Source organism: Populus euphratica, unplaced genomic scaffold (assembly GCF_000495115.2).
Source record: "Populus euphratica unplaced genomic scaffold, PopEup_1.0 scaffold280.1, whole genome shotgun sequence".
NCBI classification, from domain to species: Eukaryota; Viridiplantae; Streptophyta; class Magnoliopsida; order Malpighiales; family Salicaceae; genus Populus; species Populus euphratica.
Window position 1 is genome coordinate 403,046 of NW_011499979.1, and position 18,268 is coordinate 421,313.

At 27.9% G+C, this 18,268-nt stretch overlaps 2 protein-coding genes across 2 annotated transcripts; one reads left to right on the forward strand and one right to left on the reverse strand.

The window, feature by feature from the left end:
- Positions 1 to 271: 271 nt before the first annotated feature.
- LOC105139684 (membrane lipoprotein lipid attachment site-like protein, putative (DUF1223)) lies at positions 272 to 6,201 on the reverse strand. Its single transcript, XM_011046225.1, has 2 exons — positions 5,533 to 6,201; positions 272 to 646 (listed from the first exon to the last, which is right to left on the reverse strand). Exons 1-2 carry the CDS (start codon positions 5,983 to 5,985, stop codon positions 287 to 289), a joined length of 813 nt encoding a protein of 270 aa, XP_011044527.1. The 5' UTR covers positions 5,986 to 6,201; the 3' UTR covers positions 272 to 286.
- A 2,732-nt stretch (positions 6,202 to 8,933) lies between these two features.
- On the forward strand, positions 8,934 to 10,032 carry LOC105139685 (dynein light chain LC6, flagellar outer arm-like). Its single transcript, XM_011046226.1, has 2 exons — positions 8,934 to 9,394; positions 9,599 to 10,032. The coding sequence occupies exons 1-2, from the start codon at positions 9,257 to 9,259 to the stop codon at positions 9,809 to 9,811; spliced, it is 351 nt and encodes a 116-aa protein (XP_011044528.1). The 5' UTR covers positions 8,934 to 9,256; the 3' UTR covers positions 9,812 to 10,032.
- The last annotated feature ends 8,236 nt before the right edge of the window (positions 10,033 to 18,268 follow it).

Genomic DNA, 18,268 nt, shown 5'->3' on the forward strand with positions numbered 1-18,268 from the left:
TTTTAAAATAACCGATCTGAATCAAAACAAGTTAATTTAAATCAGTTTCAGTTTGTCTTGAATTTTTTTTTAAAAAATCAATTTAATTATTTTTTAATAAAAACTAAACCAAACTAAAAATAATTCTTCCTAATCAGTATACACCATCAAACCATGAAAATATCTCTAGTTAACTTCTTTATAAAAACTGAACAGAAATAATTAGAAATTATTATCCAGCACATCCTGTACTCAAGTGTCATATCGAACATAGCCAGCATTTAGTCTTTGTTTCAATCTGAATGTATCATACAGCATCCGAGAACTGAATGCTCTGCGACCCAAAAATTTGATGAGAGCTGTCTTCAACAAAGACAACAAGACCACATTTGCTGCTATCGAAGCCCTCCCACAAAGCAAAATTGACAGTTCCTGAAACTGTCTTCTTGGCAGAGATGTCTTTGACAGTGCAGAGTTTTTCAAGCTTTCTAACAACATAGTCATTTGAGAGGACACGGCCTTTGTTCTCTCCCCTAGGACAATCAATCACTAATCCACTGTTATAGAGAGCTACCATGACGTTGACACCATCATTGTCAGCTTTAGTTCTCAAGGCTCCTGATAAAGAGACCTGTAAGCAATCTGGAGTCGGCCTCTGAAATGTTGCCTGTTACAACAGAATTCAATTGTGAACAGTGTTTAAGGTTACAAAAATTTGTAGTCTCAACTTTTTTCTATTTGAGGTTTTATTTACGTTTTGCCCTTAATTTGTTTAAGGCTTTATTTACTTAATGAAACATGTCAACATTCATTGATTATATTTACACGGATTTATGTTTTAAAGGAAAGATGACTTTGATATTTTCTTCTCCATCGTTATTTAATTTTATTTGTTTTTATATTTTAAAAAAATTAATTTTTATATTTTTATATTTTAAATTAATATTTTTTGATATTTTTAAATCATTTTGATGCATATATATCAAAAATAATTTTTTTAAAATATAAAAACATTATTTTAATGCATTTCTAAAACAAAAAATATTTTAAAAACAATTACAATCATATTTCTATTTTAATTGTAAAATCTTGATTAACATAGAAGCTGGTCTAGAATACTTTTTATTGCTAAATCACCAAAAAAGCGCCTACTTATCTTGAATCAGGTTTAAACATTCAGCTGGGAATTGATGTGCTGGTGCTATGTCATGGGCCGTATTATTATTTGTCAAGTGTGTTTTAAAGAAAGAAAGTAGAAATAAATAATTCAAGTTATAGCACTGGTTAAATAAATTGGTTTTATTCTAATTAAATGATAATAAATAAATAATAATAATAAACAAACTAAAATACAAAAATAATCTTGATAATTTAGGAAAAAATCTTTTTTTTTAAATAAAAAATAATATAAATTAATTTTCAACCAATTAAATATACAAAAATAAAATTAATTAAAAAACATAAAAATTATTCAAATCAACTTATGTTAACATGATAGACATGTAACTTGGATAATAAAAGGTAAGTCAACTTAGGTGAAACTACCATACTTAGACTTAGATTATGAGATTGTGATAACCTAATAGAAAAAAAAACTATAAAGCTATTTTTTTAAAAATAATATTAAATGATGAAATTAAAAACAAAGCTATTTTTAAAAAAATAATATCAAATAATGAAATTAAAAAAGAAAATAAGTAAAAAAATATCAAATCATGTTAATTTATCAAACTCGTAACCCATATTTTTATATTGGAAGCATCATACATAAAAAACACACCAACCTTAACCCTCAATAAATCAAATATTAAAAAATAAAATTGAGAAAAATAAATTATACAAAAGGATCCAAAGGCAAAAATATCAATTAAATGAATAAGGATAAAACCAAAATAAAAAATAAATTATAGGAAAATATTAAATTTTCGATTGAAAGGTGAAATTGAAAAGAAAAATAACTTTAACAAAAAAATCAAAAGAAAAGTACCAAAATGAAAAAAATAATATAGTATAAATTTAGATTAAAGGAAGAAATTAAAAACAAATAAAAATTTTATGAAAGGGTCAAGAAAAGAATTAAAAAAAGAATTGAATTGGGAAAAAATAATATATAAGAAATTATGATTGGAAAATAAAAATAAAAAAATAAATATTTTACAAAAAACAAAATTAAAAATTAAAAAAAAAAACTAAAGTTGTAATATTAATAACAAAAAGGGAGGAGAGTGAAAAAAAAAAAAGCCTTGTAAACAAGAAACCGCCCACCACAACTTACACACATCACCTTAACAAAAGAGGTGGTGCATGTGCCACCCGAAGTGTCCAATTGCCTCTCATGCATAACTCGAAGTGTGAAGGCAGCTTTCATACCTAACCTTTTCAATTTAAATAATATTTAATGTATATTAAAAGATCAAATTGTCCTTAATTTAGTTAGTAATAACAAAAAAAAAATGAAAAGATAAAAAAGCCTCTAGGTACAAGGTTTATTTTTTTCTTTAAAGGGTAAAGTTATAATTTTATTGCATTTCAAGAAGTAGAAAGGAAAAAAAGACCTTTATTTTTAAGTTCTATTTTTTTGACATAAAGAAAAATTTATTTATTTTATTCCGATTTATAAAATAATAGTCCTACCCTCCATCAATTCTTTAATGATCAATGGGTTTGTAAAAAAATCTAAATACCCCAACACCAAAGCAATTGATTTTTTTAAAAAAAATAATAATTACACTATTATGGTAAATAGTAATAAGAGTGTATCATACAATGATTTTACATTCCCTTTTATTTTTTTTATAAGCCAAGTATAAAAAGGGATGCTAAACATATGACCACTTTACTCATATAAAAAGGTAAGATTTACTTGGCAATTTTAAACAAAATTCATAAATTATAAAAGAGAAAATTGTCCTCAACATCTTATAATTTGATAGAAGTTGCACTTTATTTAGTTCGGGAAAACTATAGTTTACATCCTCGGTTAACAAAAATTTTCAAATTTAACAAAATGATTAAATTACTCATATATATTAAATTGAAAAATCAACCAAACAACACTTCTCATCTTTTCTCTCTTCAAATGACAATTTTTCTCCCTTCCACACATCATCTTCTCTGTATCTTTCTAAACACAAATCACAAAATCAAGAGAACTAAATAAGATAATGTACCACTATCTAACAAAACTACTTAGTTGGTTAGTGTTTTATTAACAAAGTGAAAATATCAAGGGTTTTTTTTTTTTGCATATGAATATGCTTATGGGTTATTAATATATTTGGATTGAGGGAGAATATCAAGGTTTTTTTTATAAAGGTATGCTTACGGGTTATAAATAGATTTGGCATGCTTAGACTTTGAATCTACCAAGGTCCATGATATTTTTTTAATGTTTATTTCTTGACTAGTTGCTGCAACTTTTCAATTTTAAGAGAAAGGAAGGAAGATGTTTATTCAACATGATGGATCCACTAGGGTGTTAGTAATTGTAGATTTGATTTTTTTAATGTTTGTTTCTTGACGAGTTGTCTGCAATGTTTTAATTTAAAAAAGAAAGAAAGCAAGAAACTAAGTCAACATGGTGGAGCCATCGGGGGTGTTTGCAATTATGAATTTAAATTTTAATGTTTGTTTCTTGATTAGTTGCGTACATCTTTTCAATTTCTGGACTTTGTTTCTAAGTCTACGTGATAGGCACCGATCAAATCTAGTTACAATTCTATGTTTTATGTTTTTTTAATATTTATTTCTTGACTCATTACAGCTATGTATCATGTTACTATCTAGATTCCAGTGATGAGAAAAGGATGAAAGTCGTGACTAAGTTTTTATTTTTTTAATTTAATAAAAAATTGTATTAGTCCTCAAACTTTGTTTTTGCATAATTGGGCCCTTCATAGCCCATATTAGTACCCATTTGGTTTTTTATTTTTCACAAAAAATTAAATTGAAATACAAAGAACTAAAATGAAAAAAAATAAGGAAAATAGATGGCAACTTCAATTTTCATACAAAAAGTTCATTTCAATTCCTTTTTTTTCCTTCAATTAATAGATAATCAATCCCTTTAGTTGTTGGAAATACAATTTTAGGACAATTTTATTTTTTTCATTTTTTTAATTTCTTGTTTGTTTGAGCAAAAAAAGAGTTTTCAAATTTTGATACTATAGAGATAAAAAGTCATTATTTACACCTATTTTGACTACTAGCATGATTGAAATTAGTGTTAATAAGTTTTATTCGGTAAAACAAATTTTATTATCATTTTAAATTTTAATATTATCTAAAAAATAGATTTAAATGGAGGATGATAAATTTTGTTTCTAGATGATAAATTTTGTTTGGTTTGATTTTGTAATTTTGATAGTTTTTTCTTAGTTTTTTTGGTTGATAAGTTAGTTTCTAGATGTCCTGAGAGTGTTTGTAGGGTGTTTTTGATTAAAATAAGTTTTTTGAGTAAAAAACTCCTTACCTTAATTTTTAAAACACCATAATAATGTTTAAAATTTTGGCTGGTGATGACATGTTGTTTGTCATAATAAGCAATATACTAGCTAGTTATTTTTTTTAAAAAATAAAGGTATTTGACACTTTAAAATAAAAAAAAAGCTCACACATACATGCCTGCCTTAGTGATTGTTTTTTTTTTTTTGTGTGTTTTTTAAAGTTTTTTATTTTGTTTTATATTTAAGTTAAATAAAGATCTATAAAAAATAATTATTGAACTTATTAAATACATAACTCAAATCTCAAGTTTTTGACAAGTTACACCATAGTATCCTAGTTGTTGTTGCTTTTTTATTGTTTTTATTATTAATGCATTTCTTATCCCTCAATTTATTTTTTAAAATCAAATTTCATCATTATTTTTATGAATGATATATTATTTTATTTAACTTAAAACTAAAGAAAAGAAGCAATTTCACCTTTTGTTGTCAATTATTTATTTTTTGCTATCTTAGTTACATGTGAATGTCATGTAATGTTTTTTAAAAAAATTAATTTATATAAAAAAATTTCATTAGCTTTATTGTTATATAAATCTATTTAATGAAAAATAATCTTTGATATTAAAAAAATATTAAATCTAATCATGTACAAGACTACCATCATGAGTTTGTTTACTGATTTAAGTTTACTTAAGTTTTTTAATAGAATATTTATTTATTTATTTTATTATTTTTTAATATTAAATTAATTGAAAATTAAACTTTTTAATTTTTTTAAAAAGATTATTCCTCTAGTTTTGTGTGTCAATTTAAGTTAACTCACGTAGATATGAGATAAAATCATCATTTAATATGCAACTTATTTTAAACTTATAATTAAAATCTATTTTTTTCTTTCTCATTATACATGTTAGTAATACCTTTTTTTTTCGCATTTGAAAATTTGTTTTCTCCGTCTTACGACGTCTAGTTTATGTCCCTATAAGGCAATAGCTATCAGTTTACCCCATTCCATCGAAATTACAGGATCCATCCCCACAGGCCTCAATAATATTAATAATAATAATAAAAAGCAAAGAGAGAGGAAAAGAGTTAAAAATCTAACCTGAAAAGTGGGAGCAGGAAACCTTGGTGCATTGACAATGGAAGACAACAAAGTCTCCTCTTCATTTCCCACGCACTGAGTTCTCCCTTGAACAACAATCTGTGGTGTAAACATAGTATCAAGCTTCAAAGACTCAACATAAGCCTTTTGTCTAACTGTCCACTGACTACCCCCATAAGGATCTTTCCAACCCATATAATCCCAGTAATCAACATGAAAAGCCAAAACAATAACAGGCATTTCAACCTGAAAATCACCCCTCCCTAGCCTTGAAACCAACAACTCAGCTTCCGGGGATGTTTTACATCCCTGTGAAGAAAACAACTCCACCAAAACAGCCCCACAACGGTGTTGCTCCTCCGCAGACACGTCAACGGTTACATTTGCATGGTTTTGGTTTCTTGCAGAAGAATCGTTTCCTTTGGCAAAGCAAGATAAGAGACGTGGTGCCATTTTGTTATAATGCAGCGCAACAATCCCTTGCCCCTCCGGTTTGCCCTAACAAAAAGAAAGAAAGAAAGAAAGAAAGAAATGTAAGAGAAGCGCTCCAGAGAAGAGAAAGGGAAGAAATTAGTTGTACTGAAAGAAATCAAAGGGAGGTTGGGAAAGTTTGGTGGTCAAGAGAGAAGGTAGGCAACAAAGAAGCTCTTCTATTCTTGAATGGTTTAATTTTATTTTATTTTTGTCTTTCGTTTTGGTAAAATATTGCTTGAGAATATTACTAACTGGCACATGTTTACAAATAAAATAAGCTCTAATTTTTATAATAAGTTTTTGTTTCCCCAATGTCAGTTCCTGCTGATTAGTGCATGTAAGAAACAATGACAAGCCTCGCATGGTGTTCCCTATATATGGATGCACGCTAATTACGGGATGCTCTTCGCCATAACTTGGAAAATTTATGTAGCCAAATGCCATGTTGTCGGGCTAATTATGATGGGCTGTAGCCGTTGGGATTGAATTTCTTCTCGAACAAAATGCAGTACCCAATTGAACTGTCCAGTTTAGCTGGAACAACTTGAAACTGGCCACAACCACTGCCGTCTATAATAACTTGATTAAAGTTTGTTAAGCAACTAGACATGGCGACATATGAAGAAGTCAAACGTAGCCATCTCTAAAGTGACAGCACTTGCTGTAAGTTTGATTGTCTAATTTCATGCCTGGAATGATTCATCACATTGCATATCGATTCTTTTGAATATTGCTCACCTCATGGCAAGACTTGAGTGCACCAGGATCATGGGGCCTGGATATTTTTCTTACCTCACCATAACGAACACTCTTCACTTGACATTTGGTCTGTTACCAGCAACCTATACTGCTTCAGCGAATTCTACGTTGCCTTCTTTTTGCAGCTCCTTTTCCCAATATTTTTTTAGTGCAACTCATGTTTTAAAAAATTTTAATTTTTTTTAATAAATTTTTTTTGTATTTTTAAATCATTTTGATGTAGTGATATAAAAAATTATTTTTTAAAAATTAAAAAAATATATTTTAATATATTTTAAATAAAAAATACTTTTAACTACTATATAGACTCAAAAAATTTACAGTTCTATTTTTCATAGTTTTATAGCCTAGTTCCATGTATACACAAAGTACTAAAATAAAATTGTATACAATTGTATTGATTCATATATAAATTTTTATATATTGTTAGAGTTAATTTTAAAGTCTACATTTAAATTGTTTTTTAGTTCTCTTAGGTGTTTTCTAGGTGTGTATACAACTATTAGTGATGTATTTATTTCTTGAGACTCTTGATTTATTCTTATACTAGTATAAATATTTATATTGAGTATTGTAATTCAAATTCAAGTCTATAGAAACTTTAGGGTATCAAAACTAAGTTCAATCTAGTGAGGCTTTTGAGAAATTAAAACATGTCTAAAAAAAAGTGGATGAACAAGTAATATTTTTTTAAATAAAAATAAAATTAGAGATGTAAGATGACAATATCTAATAAGAAAATTGAAATTTTATATCAAGAAAAAAAAAAATAAAACCTTAAAATGAGAAAAATAAAAATAAAAACCTTAAAATGAGATTTAATACAAGTCAACAACTTGTTGTCCAAAAAATAAGATATGGTACAAGAAAGACCACATATGAACAAAAAAAAAGTTTTTTTCTATAAAAAAAGATAAAAATGGCCAATGAACCATGTCAAGAAGAAAACATGATAAAGAGTGAGCCAAAATATAATGATTATTCTTTAAAATATTTGACTAGAGAAATATGATGACTTTTATAAGAAAAAAAATATATTTAGGAGTAGTCTTATTTGAACAAAAACAATATTTAGAAAAATAAAATTGAAAAGATAACAATGAAATGCCAATGACAAGTTACGATAACAAGATTATCTTGTAACACACTCTAAATTTCAAGAGTTTTGAGACTTTTAAAATTAAAAGGAGTATTAGAGTTAATTTTAAAATTTACATTTTTTTTTTAAGTTTTTCTATGTTTATGAAGTGATGTATTTATTTCTAGAATCTCTTGATTATCCCTACGTTAATATAAATATTTTTTCTGAGTATTGTAATTTAAATCGAAATACAGTGCTACTTTCTATCTTAGAAAAGTGGTATTATACGAATGAAACATGTTTTTAGTTATCACAATGCTTCTCTTTACTCCAAGAAATATTTATAACATATACAAAATATATTTATATTAAAAATATTTTAGGAGAATAAAAAAAAAATCAAAGTAAAATAATATAAGATATTATATTATTTTTCTTAATATTCTCTGATTAGACCTTTTACAGACTTTTCACTTAATTCAATTAATTTTTTTATTTTTTAGACTATATTTGAAAATATAATACAAACCATGTTTCACATTTATTTTTCTTAAAATGATTTAGACTATATTTGAAAATATAATATAAATCATGTTTCACATTTATTTTTCTTAAAATGATTTATTTTTATATATTTTTTAATGTACTAATGTTAAAAATACTTTTTTAAAAATAAAATATTTTTATTTTAATATATTTCGAAGTAAAAATACACTGTTATCGTAATTTCAAAACACAAAAGCTAGTTTTATTGTTTCTTTAAAACCTGAATTTATCTTCTCGAATCTTCTTGTTCTTGGTTAGTTAAATCACATTTAACACGACCCTAGCATGAGTTTTACAAGCAACACAAATTAACAATTAATCTCATCCTTCCGTCCTGGAGAATTAGACTACGGGAGAACCAGACAAAATCACCATGAGCTAACATCTTGTCGGAAGACACATTGCAAAATCCCAATGACAGGCCACAAACAACCGCCCACCTGTCAGATAGAAAAGGGCCTTTCAATTTTTGTAACCTTGCATGAATTCCGTCTTTTATCAACCCCCTACATCTCCAGAACTCCATTTCCTCTCCACGTAGTAGCAGAAACTAGTTTGAGCCATTTGCCAAAGTTAAAGGGTCCATTAAGTTCATCAAGATGATATGCACCAATAGCATAATTCCACAGCATTACTTACTGACCACAAAGAACGGATCCTATACGTGGCTGAACCACTAGCACTGCCCCTTTATTCCTCCACTCAACATCAATCCCCATCACCACCAACTCTAGTACTTCATCCAGAACTGAGTCGAATATCCAAAATTAGTCCATTTTGCTTCAATTCTTAGTTACCAACATCTCTAGCTCTCACAGTTTTCTTCTCAGGAAAGCCTTGTATTGAACTACAATCATATCAGCCATGCTAGAAGGCAAGGCAGTTATTGGTGAGACGGATATGCTTCAAACAATGCAACAGGATGCACTTGATCTTGTAGCCAAAGCCCTTGACTTCTTTGATGTCACTGACTCCACTGACATAGCTCGTCTTATTAAGAAGGTGAGCTATATATAATATGTATATATGTGGAGTGTGTGTGTCTATATATATATACACATATATAGACTAAGCAAAGAACTTATTTGGATATATATGCATGCAAGGGCCAATAATACTTTAAATGTCCAAGTTCTGCAATTAACTAGAATGTCAAAGTTGAATTCCAGGCATATTGAAATGGTTTTGTACTTGTGTTTAATGCAGGGATTTGATAGGATGTATGGACCAGGGTGGCAATGCATTGTGGGAAGAGATTTTGGCTCATTTGTGACTCACTGCTTTGGATGTTTCATATATTTTCAGGTTGGAAGCCTTTCAATTTTGCTCTTCAGGGGCTCTGCTGGTTATCCAGAACCAGAGGAAAACCAGTTTGAAGCCTTGGAATCCTTAGAGACCTTGGAAACAATGAAAGACTAAATATTTCATTTCAAGCTCTACTTTTCTTGTAACCTGCCTTGTGCGGTAAAGAAAATGAAAAAAAATGGATCCATTGCTTTTAGAGATTTTATAAATGTGATTGCGGTTGTTTAGTCTCTTATGTTTGGTTCTACTTAATTTGGTTTGCCTGCACAAGATTTCAGGTTTACATAGAGAGTTGTAATAGGTACTAATTATAAAATAAATTTATTTTATAATTATAATCATAATCATAAGCACAGTAATCTAATGCAAGCTGAAAGCAGGAAGATTTAGGCATTGAATTGTAACTCAAGTTTCAAGAGGCAACTAGTCTATTTTGCCGTACTCTATCCCATGTCGGATAATTTATTTTTGAAAAAAAAAATCTTGTCATTAGCAATACACACACATTTTGTAGCAACAATTGTTTTTTTAATTTTGAGGAAAAACCACTGGGGAGGGTAATGTAAAAAAAAGAAAAGAACATTGTTATAAAATTTCACAAAAAAATACCAAATAGTATTTGATCAAATAAAAAAATAAATTTAACAATTAAATAAAACCTAAAAAAAATTATGAAGGACTATATAAAAATAGCACTCACTAAAAAGAGGTTATGATTTCATAAAAAAAATGAAATGTGAATGGTAGCCAATAAAAAAATTAAAAAATAGGCAAAAAACAACAAAATAGACAAAAACAAATGGGTAAATTTGCATGCTGGCTATACTAAAAAATTCTAGTCTTTGTGTTAAGTATGTATGCACTGTTTTCCTTTATTTGTTTTTTTCAAAACACAGAGCAAATAACATATCCTCTTTTACCTCAAAATCGGATAATTGTAGAGTCACTGAAAATCAATCAAGAGTATTTTATGTTTAAAAACTTAATTTTCAACTTATTTTTGATTCAAAATACCTAAAAAACATGATGGAGACATTAAGAAACCCTTTTATCACATTAAAAAACCACAAAATTGGTCTAAAAGCCCAAAATAAATATGAATTCAAAAAACTTATTGAGTTTAGATTTACCATCTTAGACACCGGCAACGAAAATAAACACCTCAATATAGTTCCTTTTATCAAATGAAATTTGTTGACACTAAAATCGATTTTTTTTATGAATATAATTAGTGTTAATTGAAACTTTTTTTTTTCAATTTGAAATTTGTGAATTCTTTCTTAAACCAAGAATCAAAAAATAAAGTTTTGTATCAAAATTAATTTTTTAAAAAATTAAAAGGACTAAAAATTTATAAATTAAAAAGTAAAAAGATCAAAGTGAGCTTTTCGTGCCAATTTCAATACTACCACTTATTTTCCTTACCTTATTGGCTTTGATAATCTAGCTTTGAATCTTGTCAACAAATTCACTTAAATTGATCATGAATTTGGTCCTATAAAAAAGAAAACAAAATGAAACACCTTCGTAATTCATAATACTTTCTGTCTTAGATATAGACAATGATTAAAAACTCCTCCCTTCTAGTTTTTTCTATTTAAGCAAACAAGCTTGTATATTATTGTTGATTGGTTTAAAAAAACTTACTTTAACTCACTAAGTTGAGATGAATAAAATTAAACTAACAAATATATTAAGTAGAAAAAAGAGATAAATGTATGATACATTGAATTAATAAATCATTAACCACATAAGTAGAAGAACTAGGTTTTTTCCTTGGTTGCCTCACTATTCATATGAATAGTAAAGCAACTCTCCGGTTCATTTAGGACTTGATTATTTTTGCATTTCAAAAGTGATTTTTAAAAAGATTAATTTTTTTATTTTTCTTACTTGAAATTAATTTTTATATGTTTTCAGATTATTTAATGTGTTGATGTTAATTTTTTTAATGTTTCTAATGCATTTAATTTTTTTTTTGAAAAACAACACCTATCGTATTACCAAACACCCCTTCAATATTTCCACTGCCATTCTTTATAAGAACAATCTAGTCCATTGCCACCCCTAAGAGAAAAGGAAAAGCTTAGCTTTCATCCTTAGCTTCCCTCTCATCCTCTCAAAGAAAAGCCCTAATTTCCTAATCTTAACACCTTAGCAAAACTATTCACTTCCAATCCTTTTTCATTTAACATTGAAAATGGCCATAGCCTTCAAATTACCACTTCAAAATCTTATATCCCCGAATCCTTACTTTTCAAGAACAATGTCACCAATATTAACAGTCATGAAAGCGACTAATCAAATAGAGAAAAGGAAACTGTGAACAATGTTGTCATATTAATCATTAAAGAATAAATTTAGAGTTTTTGGTTTGGTTTTGTTGTTAGGATAATAACAATAACAATAACAATAACAATAATTTTTTTTTATTTTGGGTTTTTTTTCCAGCATGAATGAAGAAAGAGTTATTATTTCGGTAAAATTAGCCACACAATGATTTTCGAGCATCATATGACAAACTTTGAAGTCAGTTGTAATTTTTTTGACCTAATTAATGGAGCAAATATTGAAGAATTATTGAGGTTACTTTTATATTTATTTGTAGGGAATTAAATTATCTTTGAATTGTTTTGGTTTTCAAGTAAGATTCTATACAAAGATAGAAACTCATGCCATCAAGATGAAGTTGCAAATAATATTTTATGACTTTTAACCATGAACAATTTTGAAATTTTCAATAAAGATGCAAATTCAAGAAGATAAAATTGAGTATGAATTATTGAATATGGATTGTTAATGTCGTTATTGGAGATACTACAACTATTAATGACAAAATGATTCTATAGATGCAACTATTAATGAATATGATTCTACAGATATTTTAGCATTATATTATTGCCTAATGTAATTTATTTGTTACCTAGTTTAGATATGATTATATTCTTTTATTATTAGTATGTAATCTTAGCAAGATTTTTGGTAGAAATTATGTACAAGATTATCTTTCCTTGCCACATAATTCTCTGTTATATATATACATATACAATAAAAGAACAAAATAAATGAAATTCTATTTTTTTATAAGATTTCTATTTTTTGCTATTTTAAATTTCTTCATGGTTTTAGAATAGATTCTCTGATTTTTTTTAAATCATAGGCAAAATTAGTTGTGTTGCTATGGAAGATCACTTAAAGGATGTCATTAACGTTGACTAAAAGATTTCTACACCAACAAATTACTCAGATTCAAACACCTTTAAAAGATTGAACTCTATATTATTGAATGAGTTCAATTATCTTTTTTAGTCAAGTGCTATAACCATTGTTTTTGGTGGAAGATCTAAATTGGGTTTTATAAAAGGTTCGACCATTTCTCCTGAAGTGAATGATCTGGAATATAAAATATGGTAAAGTATGGTTGCCCACAGTTCAGCTGATTATGTCATTGATTCGTATGGTTGTCCACAGTTCAGCTGATTATGTCATTGATTCTCAAACCCATGGAGAGAAACCTTGCTGAGATTTTTAGTTTCTCAGAATCATCTTCAAAACTTATGGGATGCTATTCGTGACATGTATGGAAATCAAATTAATACTATCAGTATTGTCTAGTTTCATCACGAAGTTGCGAACCTTCACCAAGAAGGAAAATCTTTTATTTATCTATTGGGAAGTTTTAAAAGCTTGTGGAATGAATTGGAAATGTATCGTCCTCACACTATATATGCTACCATACTTTAGAAAATAACTGACGAGGATAGAATTTTAAAGCTATTGGCAAGTCTCAATTTAGATTTTGGAGATCTACGAAGCCACATTCTGATGAATCCAGAACTGTCATTCTTAAAGTCAGTTTGTAATACTATTTAACGTGAAGAAATACACAAAAAGGTAATGACTTGTGAAGTTGGAGTATCTAATACTTGTGCATATCAGAAAAAGTTATTGCCACAAGATATGAATTATAGAACCATTGATCATAGTCAATATAGATCACTATATGATAATAAATCTTACAAAGTGAAACAAACTGATTTGAAGTGACAATATTATCACAATCTTGGTCATTATATAGATTTTTATTGGCTTCTGCTTCCCAAAATCAAGCCTAAATTCACAAAGGATTTAAGGAGACAACTAAGACGTGCAAACAATCATAAGTCATACCTTACATATAATAATTTCAGTTCCACCAAGATTTTTTATGCTAACTAGGTAACTTTGATATCTAATTTTACAAATTATTTACAAAACAAACAAGGTCAAAAAAAGTCATATGATCAACCAACCATTCAAGACCAAAAGTAATTAACTCCCCTTCTTAGTCATTTTATTGATTTCTTAGAAAAGAAAGACTTAAAAAAAAAAGCCAAGGAAAACTAACTACTTTTATGACCGTTTTAGAACTTGTAAATGTGCATGATCTTTGGATAATTGATTTTGGTGCCACTAATCACATGTTAAACAAATTAAATAGCATTCATGATTTTAAGTCATTTGTCTATCCCACTTTTATTTTTGTTTTTAACAAGAAAGATGCTTATGTTAAAAGGAAGGGAAAGATCAACCTACTTTCTAATAAGATAGAGTCAGATGTTTTTTTTCTTACTATTTTTTTCATTTCAATTGCTTTTTATCAGTAAAATTACATCTATTCTAAACTATAAAGTGATTTTTACACATTTCATGGTTGTGTTTCAAGATCTTTTCACCAAGAAGATGATTAGTGAATGATTTTTTCTACATGGTCTCTATTATATTTCCCATAAATCTTAAATCTTTAGGGGTTTTCAAACAACAACTAACCCTTCACATGAGAACCTCTTATGACATCATCATCGAGTGCACCTTTAAGAGTTTGTTCTTAGTAATATAAAATTGGTTCAAACATATGAACCTCTAAATTATGAGATTTGTCTTTTTTTTAAATCTCAAGACTTCCTTTTACTTTTTTAGTGTAAAAAACCACCCACGTATTTGAACTTTTTCATTCAGATATATAGGGACCTTTTTATACTCCTATTGATGGTTTTAAATATTTTATTACCTTTATCGATGATTTCTTTAGAGTTATTGGGTGTACCTACTAAAAACTAAACATGATGTATTCAATTGTTTTAAGGATTTTTATTTATTAATCCTTAATTAGTTTTTCGCTCATATTAAAAAAAAATTATCTGATAATGACACCAAATATATGTCCAAAGACATGTCAAAATATTTACATTCTTATGAAATTCTGCATCAGACTAGCTATATTAGCACACCTTAATAGAATGGGATATCTAAATGTAAAAATCATGATTTGCTTGAAAAAACTCATGCCATTATCTTCAAATAAATGTTCCAAAAGATTTCTGGTTATATAGAGTCCTTATAGCTATGTATTTTGTAAATCAATTACCTAGCCGAGTTTTGGAATTTAAATCTCCTCTTGAAGTTTTGCAGGATAAAATTCAAGATATATCTCACGTCAAAGTGTTTAGATGCATTTATTTCATACATTTATCAGCTACACACTATGAAAAATTAGATCCTAGAGCAAGCAAATGTATTTTTCTAGGCTACTCCACATCGTAAAAAGGATACAAATGCTATGACACATAGTTGAAGAAGTTATGTGTGTCCAGAGATGTTAGATTTCTTGAAGACACACCATATTTTCCTGCAGGAAAACAAGGGGAGTTCTTGTCTGATTTTTTTCCTTACCCAGTTTTAAGAATACTAACCAACTTTTGTTTGTTATTCCCAGTACTGATTATATTCTTCTCAGTCCAGACCAAAAAACTCAGTCCTTTATTGCATACATTTCTAGCAATGATTTTCTGTGAAAACATCAACCATAAATTAACCAAAATAATAACTTCAATTTGCCTCTAATTCCTTCAATTTCAAACTTGATTCTATTAGTGAATTAGAATTACCTAGTTCTTTTGATGTTCTACCAGTTACTTGAAGAGTTTCTTTTTAAATATGTCAATTGCTATCTCAAATGAAAAATCATGTCACTTACAATGTAAGGTATCCTATTTTTAGATTTATGTATTATCATTGATTATCTCTATCATATAGTGTATTCCTTACCTTTATATCAAATGTTCATAAACCAAAGAACTTCAAGAAAGTTCAATCACAAATAGTATAATAGTAGGCCATGAATGAAGAATTGAAGGCTCTTCCTGAAAATCACACATAAAGTATAGTATCATTACCTATTGATAAGGAAGTTGTCAGATGTTGTTAGATATTCAAAACAGTTTACATCCAATGGAAAAGTTGATTGACACAAAGCTCGTCTAGTTTCATAAGGTTTTACTTAGTAATTTGGTATTGATCATAAAGATACATTTGCTCATATGGCCAAGATGACTAATGTTAGAGTTTTTTTTTGTGCTAAATGGATGTTAGTAACATATTTTTACATGATGACCTTAAAGAATAAGTATTCATAAAAGTTCCTTCAGGACATCCTCAAAGTGGAAACTATATATTGGTTTGCAAGCTTTACAAATCTATCTATGGCCAAAAGCAAAGTTCTCATGCTTGGCATGCTAAATTAAGTATTGCTCTTGAAGGTCTTGGTTTTATAAGAAGTATTATAGACTCCTCTTTGTTCATTCAACTTGCTTCTGCTTATAAACTAGTCATGATAATATATGTAGATACTTTCATTATAACATAAAGTAATGATGATTCCATAATTCAACTTAAAAGATCTCTCCAATAATAATTTTTTATTAAAGATCTTGGCCTTTTGAAGTATTTCTTAGGCATTGAGGCATTGAACTGATAGCATCCCATAAAGGATTCTTTCTCAATCAGCATAAGTATATCATTGATCTATTATAAGATATTGATATGTTGTACACTAAGCCTATTGTGAACCCTTTAAACAATAAATTAATGTTGGATTTTTCCAACTAACCTCTTGTTTCTTACACTAATTATTTAAAGATTGTTGGCAAATTAATTTACTTAACAATCACCTGATCTAATATTACATTTGCTATCAGTCTTGTTAGTGGCTATATACATGCTACAACAGTTCAATACCTTGGTATGTATCATTAGTCATTATATAGTTATGACTCATAATGGTCATAATAACATCATAGGATATGTTAATTTTGACCGGACAGGAAATTCTCTCAATTATGGATCTACCACTAGCTATTGTATGTTTGTAGATGGCAATTTATGTCCTAAAGAAGCAAGAAACAATCCATCATAGCTCACTCAAGTGCTAAAGCAGAGTATTGTGTTATGGCCTGTGTTACCTGTGAACTGATATGGCTCCAACAACTTCTTGCCAATTTTGGATTTCATGGCGTTTCTCTTATAATATTATTTTATGATAATTAAGTTGCTATGTATATTGCATCCAATCCGGTATTTCATGAACGCATAAAACACAATGAAGTTGATTGTCATTACATACATCAGTAAGTTAAAGCCAAACTCATCCAACCTCAGTATATACGTTCTCATGATCAATTCATTGCGGTATTTCATGAACGCATAAAACACAGCGAAGTTGATTGTCATTACATACATTAGTAAGTTGAAGCCAAACTCATCCAACCTTAGTATATACGTTCTCATGATCAATTCATTGATTGCTCATAAAAGCTTTGCCATCTACTTAATTTCACCGGTTGTTGAGCAAGTATCGATCCACCAATCCGCTCGATCTAGCTTGAGGGGGCGTATTAAAGATACTACAGCTATTGATGACAAAATAATTTTATAGATGCAACTATTGATGAATATGATTCTGCAGATATTCTAGCATTATACTATTACCTAATGTAATTTATTTATTACCTAGTTTAGATGTGATTATGCTCTCTTATGTTTAGTATGTAATCTTAGCAAGATTATTGAGAGAAATTATGCCACATAATTTCATATATATATATAACCGAAAGCAGTATAAATAAAATTATGTTTTTTTGTAAGATTTTTATTTTTTATTGTCTTAAAGTTTTTCAATTGTGAAGTTATAATAATGATAGTGATGAGCTATTATTAGTAAGAGCATGATGGCTAAAACTTTAGATTCTTCATCAATTTTATGTTACAAAATATTTTGGTTATAATCTAAACCATTGTAGATTAGCTTTGGAGTTTGTAAAGATATATTTGCAAGCTATAGATTCAAGTTCCTCATCAATTATTTGATAAAATGCTTGAAAATTATAAGCTATTAAAGTTACAATTTCTTTTTTAGAATTCTAGATTTTTTATTTTCACCATATTCTTGAATTTTTAAATGCTCAAAATATTTTTATAATCGATGGCTCTTTGTAATTACTGTTGTAACCCATTTTTAGGCCCCCGTGTAAAAAACAAATATATATATATATATATAGAATAATAATAATAATAACTAATTTAAAATAATAACAGTAAAAAAAAAGGATGTTAGAATGCTCAAAAAATGATAAAAAATTGGTTGAGGAGGTTTTCAATTACAAGATGTTAGAATGCTTAAAAAATGATCAAAAATTGGTTGAGGAGGTTTTCAATTACAAAGATTAAAATTTGGCAGTATTTTGTTAAATGATG

What these genes read in the sequence shown, in the direction of transcription:
- LOC105139684 (XM_011046225.1), bottom strand. Translation starts at nt 5,985, where the DNA reads ATGGCACCACGTCTCTTATCTTGCTTTGCCAAAGGAAACGATTCTTCT. An exon ending in TTCCTGCTCCCACTTTTCAG is followed by an intron (nt 647 to 5,532) that starts GTTAGATTTTTA and finishes CTGTTGTAACAG; the next exon opens with GCAACATTTCAGAGGCCGAC.
- LOC105139685 (XM_011046226.1), top strand. Translation starts at nt 9,257, where the DNA reads ATGCTAGAAGGCAAGGCAGTTATTGGTGAGACGGATATGCTTCAAACA. An exon ending in TAGCTCGTCTTATTAAGAAG is followed by an intron (nt 9,395 to 9,598) that starts GTGAGCTATATA and finishes TGTTTAATGCAG; the next exon opens with GGATTTGATAGGATGTATGG.